Source organism: Marmota monax, unplaced genomic scaffold (assembly GCF_021218885.2).
Source record: "Marmota monax isolate L192 unplaced genomic scaffold, Marmota_monax_Labrador192_F-V1.1 WCK01_AAM20220418_F8-fsc00003, whole genome shotgun sequence".
NCBI lineage: Eukaryota > Metazoa > Chordata > Mammalia > Rodentia > Sciuridae > Marmota > Marmota monax.
In genome coordinates, this window is record NW_026694084.1 from 11,943,935 (window position 1) to 11,962,853 (window position 18,919).

Genomic DNA, 18,919 nt, shown 5'->3' on the forward strand with positions numbered 1-18,919 from the left:
CTCCTAGGGCAAGTTCTTGAAAGTCTCAAGGCAACATTACATTTCTGTTTTCTTACATTTTATCTTTGTTTTTTTTTTTTGTTTTCAGTGGGATTTTACTTGGCCCTATACCAAACTTACAAAATCATGAATTACTAATGCTTGAGAAAAAAAGATAATTTGTATAGTATGTGAGCTGACCTTTCTAATATATTTGTTAGTTCATGGGCTGATATTTTCTCAAATAGAAAATATACATATAAAATTTCTTGTTTACATGTTTATGCTTCAGTCCATTTTTTTTTTAAAAAAATTGTACACAACTTATTTTCTCTACAGACTTATTATGTGACTGCCAGTATTTTAGGGTATAAGTGTGAAAGTGTCATTAATGTATTTTGTGAAAAAATCAGCTTGAGTTCAGGTTTATGCCACCTGGACTGTATGTTAGCCTTTTCAATGACAGCACTCTTTTGTTTTCATTCTTTTTTTAAAAAATATGTGTTTTAGAATTTAGCAGTTTATGCCTTCAGAAGATTATCATTATAAATCTTAATATTTTAAAATTAATCTATAGTCTTTGTCTAATTTTAAGATAAAATAAAACTTTTGTTTTTTTTTTAAAGTGAGAAAAGATTCAGAATCCTTTCTATAGGAACTCAGAAATTGATTCTATTGACAATTTAAAAAATTTTAATATGGATTCTATGATTGATTTATGGTTGCAAAGTTTCCACAAGTTACTTTAATATTTTTGTGACTTTATTTTTAGTAAATATTGTAAATATCCATTTTATATTACCATTTAGTGGTAATAAGTAACTTCAAAGTAGTTGTGTGTCTTTATATCCTCTTGGAAACTGGGAGCCTTTAAAAAAATGTTCTATAAAGTTTTTCCTCTGAACTTTAATCTTTTATAATTCATTGTCATAACTGTTATTCTGGAAGTATTGCATGAAAGACAAGATAGGTGTACAGAAGTGACAAAAATGCAAAATAGATCATGGTGTACAAATTAAAATCTTTCATTTATATGGAGCCAGAATTGTAATAAACATCACATCTTTCATGCTTGAAATAAATGAATTAATAATAATTACCAATTACAAAGCAGCACAAGTACTTCATTATTCCTATCTGAGATACCTAGACTCCATAGAGATAGAAAGTGCTCAGTGACTGCCAAGGGATAGTGAGACAGGGGAATGAGGAGTGATTAAAATACAGAGCATTTTTCTGGTAGGTGATGAAAAAGGTTTGAAACTAGGGAAGGGTGATTATTCCATAGCATCAGAAACTCAATGATTGCCACTGAATTGTATATTTTAAAATGGTTCATTGTATATTTTATGAATTTCACTTGAATTAAAACCCACCAAATTCTAAATATATTTTTACAGTCACTTTAATGTATGGATGCCTGGGTGAAGATTCAGTTTAAAAAGGCTAACTTCAGAAATCTGTGAATTGTCAGACTGAAATCATTTTAGAAGTAGAAAAATGTTTAAAGGATTAATTTATTTCAAATACTATTCCTTTTAAAGTAAATTTTTGGTTTTTTGAAGTAATATTTTCTTCCAAAATATTTCATTTGGTTAGAGCAAAATAGGTGGAAAGCCAAGGAAAATAAAATGCATTTCTAGAGTACGTTGGTAGTCCATTTGTTCAGCATGTCTAGTTAATCTCTGTGAATTTCATATACCCCTTCTTCCATTTGCTAAAGAATTATCTGCCCAGGATATGCAGACAGATATCATAAACACACTCCGCATCTGAGTACTTCTTCCTATGGCCATATGGCCATATGAAAAGGAAGATAGCTTGGATTTGAGACTTTGGTCTTTGGAGGGAGGGGGGAGATATGACTCATAATTAAATAATGTCTGCTTTTCTTTGGGTTTTAGGTTTATATCTTAAATAGCATCTGTCCAATGATAGTTGAATTGGGCAATAGTCCACCTATTCCTCACTGTTTCCGTGTAGCAGTAGAAAAGACAGAAAGAAGCTTTTAACTATTTATAACTTGAAAGAAGGAGACAAGAGAGACATCTGTAAGAAATATGAGGAATGGGATGGAATCTTGGTGAGAAAAGCAGAATTAAATGTCTTAAAATCCATTCTCAAATCCAGAGATACACATCTAGTTTTGGTCTTGATTTAACCATTGACATGCCTGGATTCTGATTATTGTGGTATCTTTTGGGAATGGTTTCAAAATGAAAGCAAAAAAAAAAAAAAGTCAGAAAAGAAAAGAAATTTTATTCTAAGAATTTGAAATAGAGTGTTTTTAATCAGAACAGGACTCCACTTCCTGTCTTTACATTATCTTGTGTTTTGAGTACAGGCAAGTACATCTTTATCTTTTTTTATGTCTTTCTTTCCTCATCTGCAAAATTGGGGATAATAACAACTAGCGTTGTTGGTAATAGGAGCCAATAAACTTGCAAAAAGTTGTCATTAAAGGCTTGAAAAAATATTAAGTCCTGTATAAACAGTAGTAATGAGATATTGTCATTAATCAGCATGATTAGTAATAAATAATAGTGTCTCCAATTATAAACACTAAATGTCTGAAGATGGTGTTTAGTACTAGAAACTGGTATAGATTCTTAAAATGTGAATCATCAATTAATTATGTGCATCCCAGCACACTTTTATCTTAATGTGCTTTTTTTTTGTTTGTTTGTTAAAGAAATTCTAAAACCAAGTTGGCTAAATTTTTTGGTATGGTTAAATTTACATCATTTTGGAAAAGTTACACAATTACTTCCACAGATGACTTTTTCAATAATAATTCTATAATACTTTTTTTAATCTAACTTCTTTTTGGACTACACTTTTTTCCTAGGTACAGTTGACCCTCCATATCCATGTATTTCGTATCCACAGGTTAAACTGTGAATGAAAAGTATTAAAAAAACCTGTACTACACATGTTCAGGCTTTTGTCATATCATTATTTTCCTCAAAATACAGTATAATAACTATTTATATAGTAGTTACATTGTTTCAGGTATTATAGGCAATCCAGAGATGATTTAAAGCATAAGGGAGGGGGTGTGTATGACATTTTCATAAGGAACTTGAGCATCAATGGATTTTGTTATTTGCTGTGTCTTGGAACAAACCTCTATGGATACCAAGGGCTGTAGAATGTAAGAGTAAGAGTAAAATCTGAATTTTTTGATTCCTGGGTTATATTTACAATCATTCTTTCAGAATATACAGGCCCAAATATGTTATTTTATCTTAATTCCTGTTATGTTGACTACATTTTAAAATCCTGATTAAATAAATATAATAGTTTGTATAGTTTTAATGTATCTTAACATTTATCAATATTAATTTACTTATTAGAATTATTTGATTTAAAAAAAGTAAGTTGTCATGAAAATATTGTATTTAAGGGATAGTTCTATGTCTTTATTTTTACTTTTGGTCTTTTAGTTCCAGCGTGTTGTCCTTTTTGGTTTTGTTTTATTGCTTTTTTCTTTAATTTTGCTTACCAGAGCCAAAGCCTTAGTAGAAGAACAACGCCTTTTGTTCCTAGGGTTCAGGTAAAGGCCTTGTCTGCCTGACAGAAATTAAATTGTGTTTTATCCCTTATTTGTATGTTTTTGGAAAATGCGTAGTAGGAAAACTTGTTTTGGTATGTTGCTCCAAGTCATATTATTGACTTTCAAATCATTTGATGAGCCAGCTTGTAAAAGTTCTGCATGGGGATTAGAATTCTGAATAAAAATTTAAAGAGACAATCTCTGTTAGTGATTTTATATGATAAAATAAAACTTTTAGGTTTCAAAGTGGCATTTAATATAGATATATTTTATATTTCAGTTAAATATGTAACATTATAGAAATAACAGTTTTATACTGTTGATATTTTTCTTTGGTACACTAAGATTGCTGTCTCTTTAAATCATTCATTATATTACTTAACATCTAAATTCTCTTGCATTTTCCAAGCAATGACTCCTTGGAGAGATTGGCAAATACATTTGTACCTTATTTAAAATGTGAATTTTATGCATACTGTATACAAGGTTCAACTTTTGGAAAGAACATTACTTTGAAAGAACAAAATCCAAATCCAACTGAAATGTGTTTGGCTTATTTTGTTTATATTATATCACTCCATTTAATTTATTGTAATATTTGGGTACAAGTTGTTTGCCTGTTTTCTCTAGGAAACCTTTATATGGTAAAATAATGTCAATATAGTATTTTTTAAAAGTAGTATTATGCCTTCTTTGCTTTGCTGCATGTTTTTAAGAATTTGCTGATTTTCAATAATAGTTACTTTGTTTAAATTTTAGAGATCAAAATTATTTTAGTTAATATTACAGTATAAAATATTTATGTACTGTTTAGCTTCTACTTAGAAAAATTAAAAACTGTTACATGGTAAAGCTGGGATGATAATCAAATTAAACAATTAGAAGGATACCAAGATTTTATTAAAGAAATTAATTGAGCATGAAAATTTTCAGAACTAGAATTGTGAAAATATATTTGTTATATTTGGGGAAATCAAGAGCTATGTTTTAATCATTTTTTAAAGAGTTCAAATCAGAAATTTAAGAATATGATACAAGTAGCTAACTAGTGAAATATTTGAACTGGATGTCTATTAAAAACTTAAATTTTTAGTTTAAGTCCTACAATATAAATGAAAATTAGGGCTATCAAACATCCAGTGTAAGACAGCGTATAAAAAGGTGCAATTTTGATTAAATAATGAGTAGAATTAAAATTTACTTGTTTCCTATCTAAATTATTTTAATAGAATATACTTGGAAAGTACAATTTAAATAATTATAAAAGACCATTATGAAAATATGAATGGCATATCCTAATATTGGTTTGTATGAGAATTGAATGATATTAGTGATTTTTTGGTTTTCCATGGCATGAGGAAATATGAAAAGAGTACTCTTTATGAGATTTATGAAGTATATCTCAACTGTTTAATGATTTTTGAGCAAAATTATTGCCTCTGAAGATGGTAACAAGTGCTTAGTCTCAAGCCTTTGAAAAATGTTCACAATGATCAATAATTTGTTCACATAATTTTGAGCTCAGTCTCATAATGATAAATATTGTCTATGTTTTTTAATTTTAAAGTTTATTGGAAAATTTTTTATTTTACCATTTCAAAATCCTTTTTTCTTTGAGGTGTCTATATTCATGTTATGATCCTTTGAGAAGGATTTTTTAATATCTTGAAAGAATAAAGCCATAAACTCTTTTAATAGTAGTGAAAAATAAAGAACATAATAATTATTAATGTGATCTTAGTCACACATTTTAGAGGAACTGTGACACTATCTACATCTCTTTCATTTCATATCCAGTGAAGCATTTCTGCATTTATTTTTTATTTGTTTTCTTCTCATGGCATTTGCCAAAAGAATATTTAACTCTTCACTCTACCCATATGTATCTGTATTTTTATATTGTTAGACATGCAGATGTTTGAACTTTTTCTCTTTCACTGGAGACTTTTTCCTTCAGGTTGTTGATTCCTTTGCATAAGGCAGTGGTTCTCAAATTTTAGTTATTTTAAGGTTCACTAGGAGGACTAATTAAAATGTAAATTCCAAGGCCCCATTCTGATTGAGTAGCTGAAGGTGGGCACAGAAATTTATAACTTTTAAATAAATAAGTCAGATAATACTACTGTAGGAGTTTGTTAGCCAGACTTTGAGAAACATTTTTTAGGGTCTGAGTTTTGAACTTAGAAACTCTTAAAAAAATTGCTGTACAATAGGAAGATAATACCTATATTAATCATAAAGACTTAATAGAATATAAAAACTAGTAATTAATTTTTAAAATTTGGATATTTCTTACTCTTATTCCTATAAGAGGACTAATTCTTTTTAGGAAAATAAAAGGGTTAGATATTTTCTCTACTCTTTTGGGCTGTCAGTCTATCTCTGCTAAAAGTTGCTTAGTCTCTTGTTATGTAGAATATGAAGTGAGGCACTCAGGAAAGCCATGGTGGAATTGGAACTGAACTACCAGTGTTCCAGATATGATCAGAATTTATTTTTACCTGTAATTCTCAAGTTTCAAATTTTTGGTTCCTTTTCAGTTTCAAGATATTGGTCAGAAATGTACTGAGTTCTGAACCAAGATGTGGATCAGAGCCATGGTTATCATAGATCCTGATATAATAGAATCAGCTATTTAGGTGTGAAGGTCTGAAGTATGTGTGTAGGAGATGATACCTGTTACGTGAAATGAATTCAGCACTGGATGTGAAGTTCCAATCCCTAATTATGGCACAGTGATATTATTCACATTTTCTTATCACATGTTATAAAATGAAATCTTATTATTCTAAGGATGTGATGCATTTGCTTCACTAAAGAAAAAGGAACTTTATGTATGAAAAAGTAAAAAAAAATTAAAAAATTATTAAAGCTTTAAATGTGAACTGGAGGAATCAATTGACCAAAGCTACTATTAAATCCTCTTTGCTCAATCTTTGAAATGTCTTGCTGTGGAATAACATGAAACATTTACTTGAAAATACCCCATGAATATCACATAAATAAGTTACTATCTTCTCAATTCGTTTTGAGGATTTATTCTAAACTTATTATAGGGGAAACAAAATGAACTATAATGATTCTTGCTTAGAAAACAGAGCATTGATCATATTGCTCTTTAATTATGATAGTATAATTATTATGTGAATATTAATAAAGAATTAGGATAATAAACAGTCCGAGTGATTTATCAATTAAAACAAAATATATGAACAAATTCTTTTATTCATTGATGTTATTATAATATATTCTTTTATTTTATAGTTTACTTAAATGAAATTTATATTTTGTGTTAATGTTAGTGTAAGACAATGGTGTGAATATATTAGAAATGTAAACATGTATTGGCAGTACATGTTTGAGCTGATAAATAAATATTTTTGCTTTTCAGATAAAACTATGGTTTGACAAGGTTGGTCACCAATTAATAGTTACAATTCTGGGAGCAAAGGATCTCCCCTCCCGGGAAGATGGGCGACCAAGGAATCCTTATGTTAAAATTTACTTTCTTCCAGACAGAAGGTAGGGATATGAAATAAAATAGATATTCTCGGAAATAAGTGGGAAAATATTAATAACAAATGAGTGTTTGAATTCTATATTATTTATGTTTTTGTATTATACCAGTCAGATACTTTTGAAATCTAACATAAACATAATCACTCTTAGTTATCAGAATAATGCCAATTAAGTATTTGAGATTGTTCTTAAATGTGGATTAAATTTGCATTATATATTATTAAATATTTATTTTAAGCATGTGTGAATTGTTTTTGAATAACATGTATTTATTTATCAAAATCATTAAAATTTATAACCCTTAAAGTCAAATTTTTATCCAAACTCTAGAGACAAAAGTTGGAAATTATCCTAAAAATATTCATATTTGTCTACAATTTATACCTCCTATTACATGATATTGTTTCACTCTATTCCACAAAATTAACAAGTGCATTTCATTACCCCATATTAACAAGGAAACCCACTAGACTCAGTTTTAGTTTCTTCAAGTATTATTTGTTTTGATTTTAGTCAACATAAATGATATTGTCTGCTTCCATTTAAATAGAGGTTTAGAATTGGAGGAATATCAAAATAATCTAATCTTTTAAATTTTAGGCATGTAAAAATGAAAGGGTCTCTGCAGTTGGGATTATTAACACAAGGAGAATGTAATGATACCAATTACCCTTTCCTCAGCTATTGCCTCCCCTGGTTTCCAAGGCAGAGTGCTCTCAAGAGCAGGTCATTTTTCTCAGGTCAGAGGGGCTGCACACAAATGTGATCCTAAACATGTTCATACCTTTTCAGATTCTAATTTTCTTCTTAGTTCAAATAGAAAGTTCATTAGGGTTCATTTGTATGTCAAAGTATCATCTGAACAACAATCTCAGCAAAGAAAAGGACAAAAGAAATAAATGATTAATAAAGCCCTTACAGTTTATTTGATATATATTTTGAAGTGAGAATTGTAAAACAAATTCCTCATAACATATCAAGGTGCCACAACATCTGGTTATTAGAAACTATTTGCCATATAATTTTACTTTATAAAGTTAACTTGAAGAAAATTGTTCTCTAACCAATTAGATTGTCTTTTGGAGAGAGATATATGTTGAACTGTAAGAGAGAAAAGGACATTCATAATTAGAGCCTAGACTTCATAGCTTCATATAAGTCTAGACTTCAGGTGAATGCCAGATGTCACAGCCAGATTAGCCTATCATCCTGGTAGTGAAGTCACATGACTTCTTACAGTAGTAGGATTTGTTACCCTAAGCATTATTGATATGCCATGATAAAAATGTACAGGAAATGCTACATTATCATGTTTTTATACACACACATGACTTTCATTTCTACTAATTCAAATCTTTAAAGAGAAACATTTTTTTAAAGATGCCAAACTTCTATCAAATTATTGAATTTCTTTTTTGATTTGACTTTTTTTTTAATTTTTATTTTTTACTTATTACACAACCTCTCTTCCTGCTTTCTGAGCAGATAGAAGTTAAAATGGTGAGGTAGCCCTCCTTACCCAGTCCCTTATATTCTAAATATAGCATTGTTTTCTCTTTTTTTTTATTTCAAGGAATTAAAAAAAATTGTTGTTGTTGATAGACCTTTATTTATTTGTTTGTTTTTTATTTATATGCGGTGCTGAGAATCGAACCCAGGGCCTCACACATATCAGGCAAGTGCTACTGCTGAGCCCCAGTCCCAGTTCTAATATCAAGGAATTTGAGAGACATTTGAATTTTTTTTTTGAGATTATATCTCATCTGAATTCTTTGTTAGTTTATCAGGTCTTTCATAATTGTTACAGTTCGGTAAATTTTGTAGCTGTCTTTGTTGAATGCATTGTGTTAGAGTTTTATTTCTAAAGAAGAATTCTCTGCTTAACTTAGAAACATTATTGTTGACAGTTAACTTATCCTGTCAACTTTTTTTCGCTGTTGACACAATTTATAAACACTAAATATAAATAAAGGAATATCTGTGCTTTGGTTATAATTTTCACTTTTCCTGGCAATATTTTAGGGAGAAATACTTGAACAGATGAACATGGAAAACAATTCATGCTTTTTTTTTTTGTTGGTAAGATTTTGTGGAGGAGCAAATGAAGCTACACAAAGAAATCTACTCTGAAATCTCAGTTGAGCTATTAGAAAATTACTACAGTGCATAACTTACTAGTGCTATTAAAAAATAACTGGAAATACTATGCACTCTTTCTAATATCTTGAAGTAAATTTGGTTACCAATGTATATTTCTTTCTTTCTAAAACCACATAAAAAACATGCTATTATTAAGGCAAATGGAATGCGAAAGTGCTGATTGCATAAAGATAAATAAAAAAAGCTTTAGGCTCTATTTTATTTTTACAAAATTTTAACTATAGGCTTAACATCTTTAAAAATCTGTAACTGCTGTCTTGAACATCTTCATAGATTCTAACTGATTTTGGTTTTTAAGTAGTTTTAGCACTTTTTCAGTGCTTGACTTTATAGCATGGTATGATTCTGGAGGCTTTGATTATAAATCTAAAAGAAAGTAAAACTCATTGTTTTTAACTTGCTGAAAATAAAGTTATTTTTTCATGGTTCTTTTTATGAATTGGTGCTTGGGCATACACTAAATAGCTCTATTGAATTGTAATAATAGAGGTTAGGTTTGTAAGGAAATTTAGAAATTATATTTTTCCCTTTCTACCCATTAAAGAAGTCCCTTATAAAATGGTCATTCTTTGAGAGCTCTTTTCAGTTCTTTAAAATAAAGTTCTTGGCTTATTCTCCCCTCCTTTCAGATTTTAGTGTAACCATTTAAATTAGATAGTCAGCTCGTATTAAATATTTCCTTCCTGGTCTTCTTGGTAGGAACTATGTCTTTTGACAAGGTCTCAAAATTCATTCTTTCATGGATGGAATTTATGTGGATGCTAAATGAACATTTGTTAACAATTTTAAACAAAGGAAGGGGGGAGAAAGAGCATACATCATTGTCTTTGTTATTACAAGTTGAGTATCCCTTATCTAAATGCTTGGGATCAGGAGTGTTTCAGATATCAGAATTTTTCAAATTTTTTGAATATTTGCATATATATAAGAGTCATCTTGGGAATATGACCGAAGTCTAAATACAAAATTTCATTTAAATTTCCTATAAGCTTTGTACACATAGCCTGAAGGTCATTCTGTACAATATTTACAATAATTTTGGTGTGGAATTGTCCACTCGTTTCATCATGTCAAAATTCAAAATAGAATGGATTTTGGAACATTTCATATATTATATTTTTGTATTAGTGATGCTTAACATGCATTCCTTTTATTTAGTTATTCTTACATACTATATATACTTATGTATATGTATATATAGTATGACTTCTTTTTCATGTATAGCAATAAAATCTAGGTGGGTTTGCAAATTTAGTTTCATACAGTGCTTTCAAAATTTGTAAAGATACATTGTATATTATCTTTTCTGTGTATGTGTGTGTGTGTGTGTGTGTATTAACAAATTCATTATCAGTGTACCTAAAGGCAGCTTTCTCTCATGTTACATATAATGCTCTGGAAATACATAATTTTATTATGCAAGTCAAATCTATATTAAAATTTAATATTCCTAAAAGAAGTTGTGTAACTTCTTTTTTTTCAGAGATGTTTAGCCTTTCTTTGTTCTTTGTCCTGTTTATTTCCTAGCTGTATTACTCAGCTTTCTGTGCTGTGACAAAATATCTGAGATAAACAACTTAAAAGGAGGAAAGATATGTTTTGGTTATGGTTTCAGCATATGGTCACTTGGTCCTGTCACTTTGGGCCTGTGGTAAGAGAGAACATCATGACAGGGAGTGCCTCTTTGAGCAGAGTTGCTTACCTCATGGTAGCTAGGAAGGAGCAGGGTGGAGGACCAGCAGCCAGAATCCCCAAATCCCATTCAAGGTCATTCCCTCAATGAGCTCAAGTCTTCCACCTAAGCCCTGCCTCCCACAATTTCCACCACCGATAGGCCATCAACAAGGTACCAAGCTTTTAACATTGTGCTTTTGGGGAACATTTAAGATCTAAACCATAACAACAGCATTCTTAGAACAGTGCTGTGCTGAGAGAATTTGAAGCGTTAATATTATTCTAATTGGAGTTCATTTTTTTTGTCCACTTCTCATTTTAAATAGGCTCCCCTAGTTTAAAGTTTACTTCCTAGATGATTTTCTCTATTTCTATCCAGTTTTTGATCCTCCTTAATAAATAGAATAGTGATCTCCAAAGAGGATGGAGATATAACATAGGGTGTGTGTGTGTGTGTATGTGTGTATACACACACAGTACCATGATATAATATGGTACAGCATGTATATATTTTTAAATATACATGCAAATAGTGACATGCTGTTTAAAACATGATAAAAATATGCCATCAAAATAAGTATGAAACTGTTTTGATTTGTAAGTCCCATCTGTCCAGATGATCCTCTTGCATTTCCAGCCCACATGTTGTGGCTAGTTTACATAGAAACAATTTTCAATATTTTAGAAGACATGATATGTTGAACAAGCAAATGGTATTTCTTGTATATAAGGAAGTAACTTTATAAAATGCATATAAATTGCTTATTAACTGAACTATCTGGATATGATATGTACATTGCAATTTACTCTTATTTTTATACAATTATATGTCAGCAGTTTAAATGAATACTATGTATAATTTTACTGGTCAATTACCATTTTGAAGGTTTCCAATAGAGCAATAAGTTAAAAAAATTTAGAGTTAAGATTATCCATTATTTACATTATTTTTATTTATTTATCTTATTTACATTTTGAGAGATTATATTTTCAATTGTTGGGCTTTGGAAAAAATTGAATTCCTGATATTATTGTCATACTTTTAAGTATGGCATAATTATACATCTTATAAATTTTAACAATGTTTTAAAGATAATAATATTTTCAGTATGACAAATTTGTGATAGAATTTCACTTCTCCCCTGAGAAATTTTAAATTAGTAAATCTTAGGGCAAACAGAGTTTTATATAAGTTTATATATTATTTTCTTTCATAGTGATAAAAACAAGAGAAGAACAAAAACGGTTAAAAAAACATTGGAACCCAAATGGAACCAGACATTCATTTATTCTCCAGTTCATCGAAGAGAATTTCGAGAACGAATGCTGGAAATTACCCTTTGGGATCAAGCTCGAGTTAGAGAGGAAGAAAGTGAATTTTTAGGAGAGGTACCTGAAATTATTTAAAGTTCACATTATTTATGTTATTCTAAATACTTTCTTTAATGACTATGAGTAAATTTTTATATTTCAAACATGAATAAGTAAGCATATTTTTTTAATTTAATAGAATGAATTTTGCTACTTACTACTTTGAAATAAAATGATAGCATAGAAAACAATGGCTCTAAATTATTTTTTATTAACGCTTAGCATGCTGGTGATGGTGCACAACTATACTCCCAGCTACTAGGGAAGCTAAGGCAGGAGGATCAACTTGTGCATAGGAATTCAAAGCTAATCAGAGCAACATACTGACTCCCCATTTCAAAAATAAATACGTACATAAATAAATAAATATTATGTGATAGTTTTTACTGCTTATTCTTACTACAGAAATCTCAGTTGAATGATAGAATGTGTCTATTTCACAAAATGCTTTGCTTTATAATATCATGTATATCTTATTATTGAACCAACTGTACCACTAGTAAGTAGTTCAATCATTTATTCATGGATTAGTTTTTAATGTAGAAGACACTGTGTTAAGGTCTGAGATTTCAAAGATGAACAAGGCATGTTACTTCATATTAGGGAATTTCCAATGCACTGGGGATTCAGACAAGTGAATGACAATTATAATATAGTGCACCAACTGCTGTATGAGGGAAACTACAAAAGGAATACATAATTCAGTAGTGTGACACTTCAGAAGTGTCAAAGGAAGGTTCCATGAGAACTGGAATGTGTCAAAATCAAGAGAAGTGAAATTCCTGCAAGGGAATAACAAGACATCAAGGCTGAGGGAATTTGGGGCAACCACATTGAGATTGGAAGGAAAAGTGGTTAGAAATGAGACTTGTGTGTTAAACTAAAACCAGATCATGTCATTTAATATAATATATTAAATTTTGATTTATCCTGGGATAATGGGAACCAATGATAACTTTCAAAAAAAGCCTGGCTCAATTGTATTTGTACTTGAAAAAATATGTTTAATTGTAAGGTGATAAATATATTAGAGAGGAGCATCATAAGAAGCAGTTCTCCAGCTATTAGCATGCTAAGTTATCTACTTTCCAGCCTTTTCCAGTGTTTGGTTTTTCTGAGTAAATTAATTGGTAATCTCATGGGAAAAACAATAGTCAACAGAAATATAGAAATGAATGTTGTTAGCTAAGAAACCAAAGTAAACCAATTGAGGAAGAAGGGTAATACAGTTCTGAGCGGAAATTCTGAAGCGAGCTGCCTAAGTCTATATACTTGGCACTGCCACTTCCTGGCCTTGCATCCTTGAGCAAGTTATTTAACCTAGCTGTGCTTCAATTTTCTCTTTAGCCAAGTGGAAATAATACTGCAAACTGGGCAAACTAAGGTTTATATGAGGATTAAATAAATATGTTGTTTGTGTCTCTGCGTGTAAACATTTGGAACATACTGCATGCAATTCTAAAAATAATTAGGGAAAGTTTGGACAGCATGAAATAATAACTTGCTCATTTTGCTCTTTATTCCTGTAGTTAAATAATACAGCAATTTATTTTTATGTTGCAGGTCTTACTAACACAAGTGCAAACACTCAAAATTATGTAACACTCTAAAAGAGTAATTTATATCTACATTCTGATTTCTTTTGCAATTTAAAAAACATTCATATTATAATATGTTTTACATTAAAAGCTCCTTGCTTTTTTTTCCTTTTCTGTTTTTTTTCAATTGACAGGTGATAATTGTACTTTTTTTATGAGGTATAGTGTAATGTTTAGTGTTAGTTTAATCCTTAGTGTGATGGTACAGTGTACACAGAGTTTTGAGTAAGACAGATGAATGCATTTTGCCTTTTTCACTTATGGGCTGGTGTGATCTTAGACAAGTTCTTTTAATCTTTCTTAGGTCTTGGTATTCTGGTCTGTAAGATCAAATTGTAGATTTTTTTCTGAAAATTAAGATATATAAAATAAAGCATGGTTCTTAATACACAGGTGCTTGAAATTTATTTTTCTCTCATTTATGAATTCTAGTGAGGTTATACTAGTGACGATAAAAAAAGAAAGCTTTTTAAATTAGAAAATAATGTGTGCATACGTTATTATTGCAGACATTTTAAAAGTAAAATGTATTATTTATGTCATGGCAAATTTAATAGCCTCTAACATTTGGGTAGTCAAGGGTCTATGAAATAAATATTTTAGATATTTAAAACTATTAAATCACTAAGAAGTTAGAAAGAATTATCTTAGTTATTATCAAAATATATTGATAATTTTGAAACATCTATATTACCTTGTTATTTACTTACTTACTTTCATTATAATTATACATAGTAGCTGAGTTCATCATGACAAAATCATACATGCATGGTATGACCCACTCCATTGTAGTTACTGTTCCTGCCACCCTCTCCTTCCTACCTTCTCTCTACTGATCCTCCATTTTTTCCAACCTTGATTGGTGCTATTCACACTACTTTAGGTGAAATTCCCTGTGGCATATTTTGTGTGCACATAACTTAATTTTGTCAAATTTATTCTGCCTTACCTTTCCTTTCTTGTCCCTCTTCTCTCTTTCTTGATTTCCACTGATCTTCCCTCTATCTTTATGATATCTGATCCCTGCTTCTTTATTTTGTTTTAGTTTCACATATGAGAGAACATTTGACCCTTTATGTTCTCAGCCTGGATTATTCCACTTAGCATGATATTCTCCATTTCCATCTATTTATTGGAAAATACCATATGAATGATTTTGTTTTTGATTTAACAGTATTACTATTATAATTATTATAGAAGTTAAAAGACCACTTAGGAGAATTTCCTTACTATTGGCATATTATAACAGTCCTTTGTCTCTTGGATTTTTAGATTTTAATTGAATTAGAAACAGCATTATTAGATGATGAACCACATTGGTACAAACTTCAGACCCATGATGTCTCTTCATTGCCACTTCCCCACCCTTCTCCCTATATGCCACGAAGACAACTCCATGGAGAGAGCCCAACACGGAGGTTGCAAAGTAAGTTTTTAGCAAAATGTGTACTTTCATTGACTTTTTCTAATCTTGAGCATATTTCTGACTGAATTTAAAGTTCTAGTTATGGGTATTAAGAAGTATCTGTTAGTGTTTTCATAGCTAGTATTAAAGCTTTTCAATTATTTGAGACACTAACATAAGGTTATACCTATAGCTTTTACTCATCACAGTATTTAAGGGCTTATCATTCTATTTTGGATGCTGTGTCCCTAAATAAGCATAGTTATGTTTAAATCCTTATTCTTAGAATCTTAAATATAGGAATGATATAGCTAATAAAGTAGAGTTTGTTTGTGTAGCTGTAGATACTCAAATTAATGATTTTCACTTTCATTGTCCCAAGTATTTTATGCCTGTCTTTGGTAGCAGGTATAGCATACTGTTTGAAATTATGAACTTTAATTTCAGGCTGAATTTAAATTTTGATTCTTAAACTTTTGAGTTGAATAACTTGAGGCAGATGATCTCTCTATGCCTCAGCTTCCTCATTTATAAATGGAAATAATAATACCTACCTTACCAGGTGGTTAGAAGAATGAATTAATTTCAAGAACATAAACTGATTATTGTCATTGTTCTTGTTATGATTATTAGTGTTTAGATTTTACCTTGGATTATATATAGTCTGACTAACATATATCAGTCCAGAGAAGTTTAACATAACCTCAGAAAATTTTTCTATATTGAAAAGTGACATTGTTGGCTCTTTGCACTCACAATAATAGATTCTAATGAATCTATTTTTGAAGATAAGGTAGATAATTGCTGATTGGGATAGTATTCATGGAGTAGTTTACTTTTCACAGAATCTGATTTAGCAACATTTTTTTTGTCCAATACTGAAAGACCAATTGACATTAACTAAAATTCAGAAATGTCCATTTATTAGCACAAATGCTGTGTCATTTATTAATTATGGCAAGGTACCTGGCACCATAACAATTAACTATTGTGTATAATGCATTAAACCTTCCTGGTGAATGGAGGGGCTAAATTATGTGTATAATGATAAGTATAGAATTAAGAGCAGAAGATTGGTCTTATGGAATATTTAGTTAGTCACAGCAACACCTAAAGAAATATTTTGCTTCTTTAAAAATAATCTGTTGATTGGAGTTTTATTTTTACTAAATGTAATCTCATACACTTGAATGGTATTAATTGAATAATGGCGCTGCCCTACTCACTTTCAGCCTCCCCATACAGTAAATACCATTGACCCATATTTGTAGGTTCCCTTACAACACTGTTGGTTGGAATAATTATAAAAATGTAACAGATTTTGTGAAACTAATTTTATTTTTCTGGCCACAATCATCTTTTCAATTCATTCTTTCTAAATCACCCTGTAGGATAATGGGTTGTAACATAACAAATATAAGCTATTATGTACTAGTTCTTATAGTTTTAGTTTCTAGGCTACTCATGCTAGCCATCACTATCCTTTCTTATAGCACTGTCCTTTTTTTTTTCACCTACTCCACTTAAGATAGCAATAATTAGTAGGTTTGAGGACTGTCAATACCTGAAACTCTTAAAAAAGAATATTAATTTTTTTTCTCCCAAGTCATTTGGGAATAGTGGATGTAAGAAACAATGAGATATTTTCTAGGTTACTGTATGTGTCATGGATTTTCCTGCAATTAATTTAATTAGTCTTGCAGCTTTTAATATTTTCCCATTACTAAAATGACTTTTTAAATTATTTATTGATCAATAGTACTAAATTTGCTCCTGGGCAACATAATGGCTCCATGCATTGCATTATATTGTCACTTACTACAGCTAACATCTGACAATTTATAAGCAATGTATAGGCCTAAGGAGATTTAAAAACATGTTCATAAACATAAAAGTAATAATGAATAGGAAATAACATTTAAGAATTGAAAAAATGTTAAAAACTTTATCATTGGCTAAATATATGTTGATCATAAGTGGCAAGTACAAGTAAGGATATGGATAAATAAATTTTTTTAAAATTTACTCTAATTTATTATACATGATGGCAAAATGCAATTCATTTCATATTACACATATAGAGCACGATTTTTCAAGACACTGGTTGTACACAAAATATTTTCACACCATTTGTGTCTTTTACATGTAGTTAGGGTAATGATGTCCATCTCACTCTACCATCTATTTTACCCCCATAACCCTCCTGCCCCTTTTCCCTATCTAAAGTTCCTCCATTACTCTCATGCTCCACCCTCCATTCTCATTATGAATTAGCATCAATATATCAAAGAAAACATTTGGCAATTTGTTTTTTTGGGATTAGCTTTTTTGGGTAATAATGTCTAACTCATTCCACCATCATTCCTACTCCCTTGCCCTGTTCTTTCCCCTCTCTCCCCTTTGCCCTTTCTAAAGTTTAAATATCTTAATTTTAAAACTTCTTTGATGACATGAACCTCCTTTAGGGTTTTTTCCCCCCATGGAGAGAGTAAATATTGCATTTATCTATGAGTATGTTACATGTTGGCAAAGATCATGATCATGAACATACTTGATTCAACATGTATGAAAAGTTACAATCCAAAAAAAAGAGGGTGTTACAATCCTTCATATATTCCCTACATTTACATTATAGTGTGTTTTGTAATCCAACCTACAATACTATGAATATCATTATGAGTTCATTTAATGTGCATAAATATACATTGGAATTTAAAATGAAGAAATGGTAATGTTGAAATTACTTTCTTTTCACTCTCATTTCTATTTTAAATTACTTTCTTTTCACTCTCATTTCTATTTTAAATTTATAGATTCAAGTGATTTAAAGCAGTATATCATTTACATGAATATTAGTAATTTATAATTCTTATTAATATATAAGGAAATAATAAAAATCATTCTAAAAGTAATTGTTTTATGTATCTTATAGATAAAGTAAATATTTTTAGAATTTGAGATGAAGACTCCAGGAAACTTTTATAAACATTGAATGATCTTCCATATTAAAATATTGGTACACTTAGCTAGCTTCATATTATATCAGTATTCCTGCATATAACAAAATAAGAATACTATTTCATATATTCAAGTATATATAGAAATGGTCACAGAGTCATTTCTACAGAGTCTGAAAGAAATTAGTCATTGCTAAAGAATTGTTGGAGCAGTGCATATTTCAGATAGTGATTGATTAAGCATTTTTGAAAATTTCTACTCAAGACTCGGAGTTCAGATAATTAACTTGCATTAATAGATATGTGGAGCTGCTTTTCGAGATGGTCAAATATCTCAAATATTAACATAACTTTTCTTTTTATTCATTAGTCTGAAACTTCATTACCTTCTTACATAGATTATTTTGGAATATTATTTTGATGTTTAAATTTTTCTTGTTATATATTATTTACTGTTATTCAGATGAAATTGTACTGTCTTGAGGAAAAAGTTTTTTAACATGACAGAAGTTATTTACAAATTTATTATTTAAAGTTATTAACCATTTTCATCACAATGAACATATATTCCATCTTTTAATTTCATTCTTCATTCTTTGTCTATCAGCCAAATTCATGTGCCTTCTCAAATGTGAATTCTTTACTGAGAATACACTGTTATCACAACTTTGATTGTTAAGGTAGAGAGCATCATTTTTAT

General features: G+C 29.8%; 1 protein-coding gene across 47 annotated transcripts in view; it reads left to right on the forward strand.

Moving 5' to 3' along the window:
- Positions 1-18,919, forward strand: part of Rims2 (regulating synaptic membrane exocytosis 2) — a 567,034-nt gene that overhangs the window by 310,882 nt on the left and 237,233 nt on the right. For 25 of the 47 annotated variants that reach the window (XM_058585671.1, XM_046464823.2, XM_046464820.2 and 22 more), the window contains 3 exons: positions 6,927-7,057; positions 12,106-12,277; positions 15,130-15,283. In XM_058585671.1, the coding sequence (XP_058441654.1) occupies positions 6,927-7,057; positions 12,106-12,277; positions 15,130-15,283 (457 nt within the window). Of the gene's footprint in view, positions 1-3,487; positions 3,536-6,926; positions 7,058-12,105; positions 12,278-15,129; positions 15,284-18,919 lie in introns of all 47 variants that reach the window. The other 22 variants (XM_058585652.1, XM_058585655.1, XM_058585668.1 and 19 more) reach the window with 1 other exon arrangement.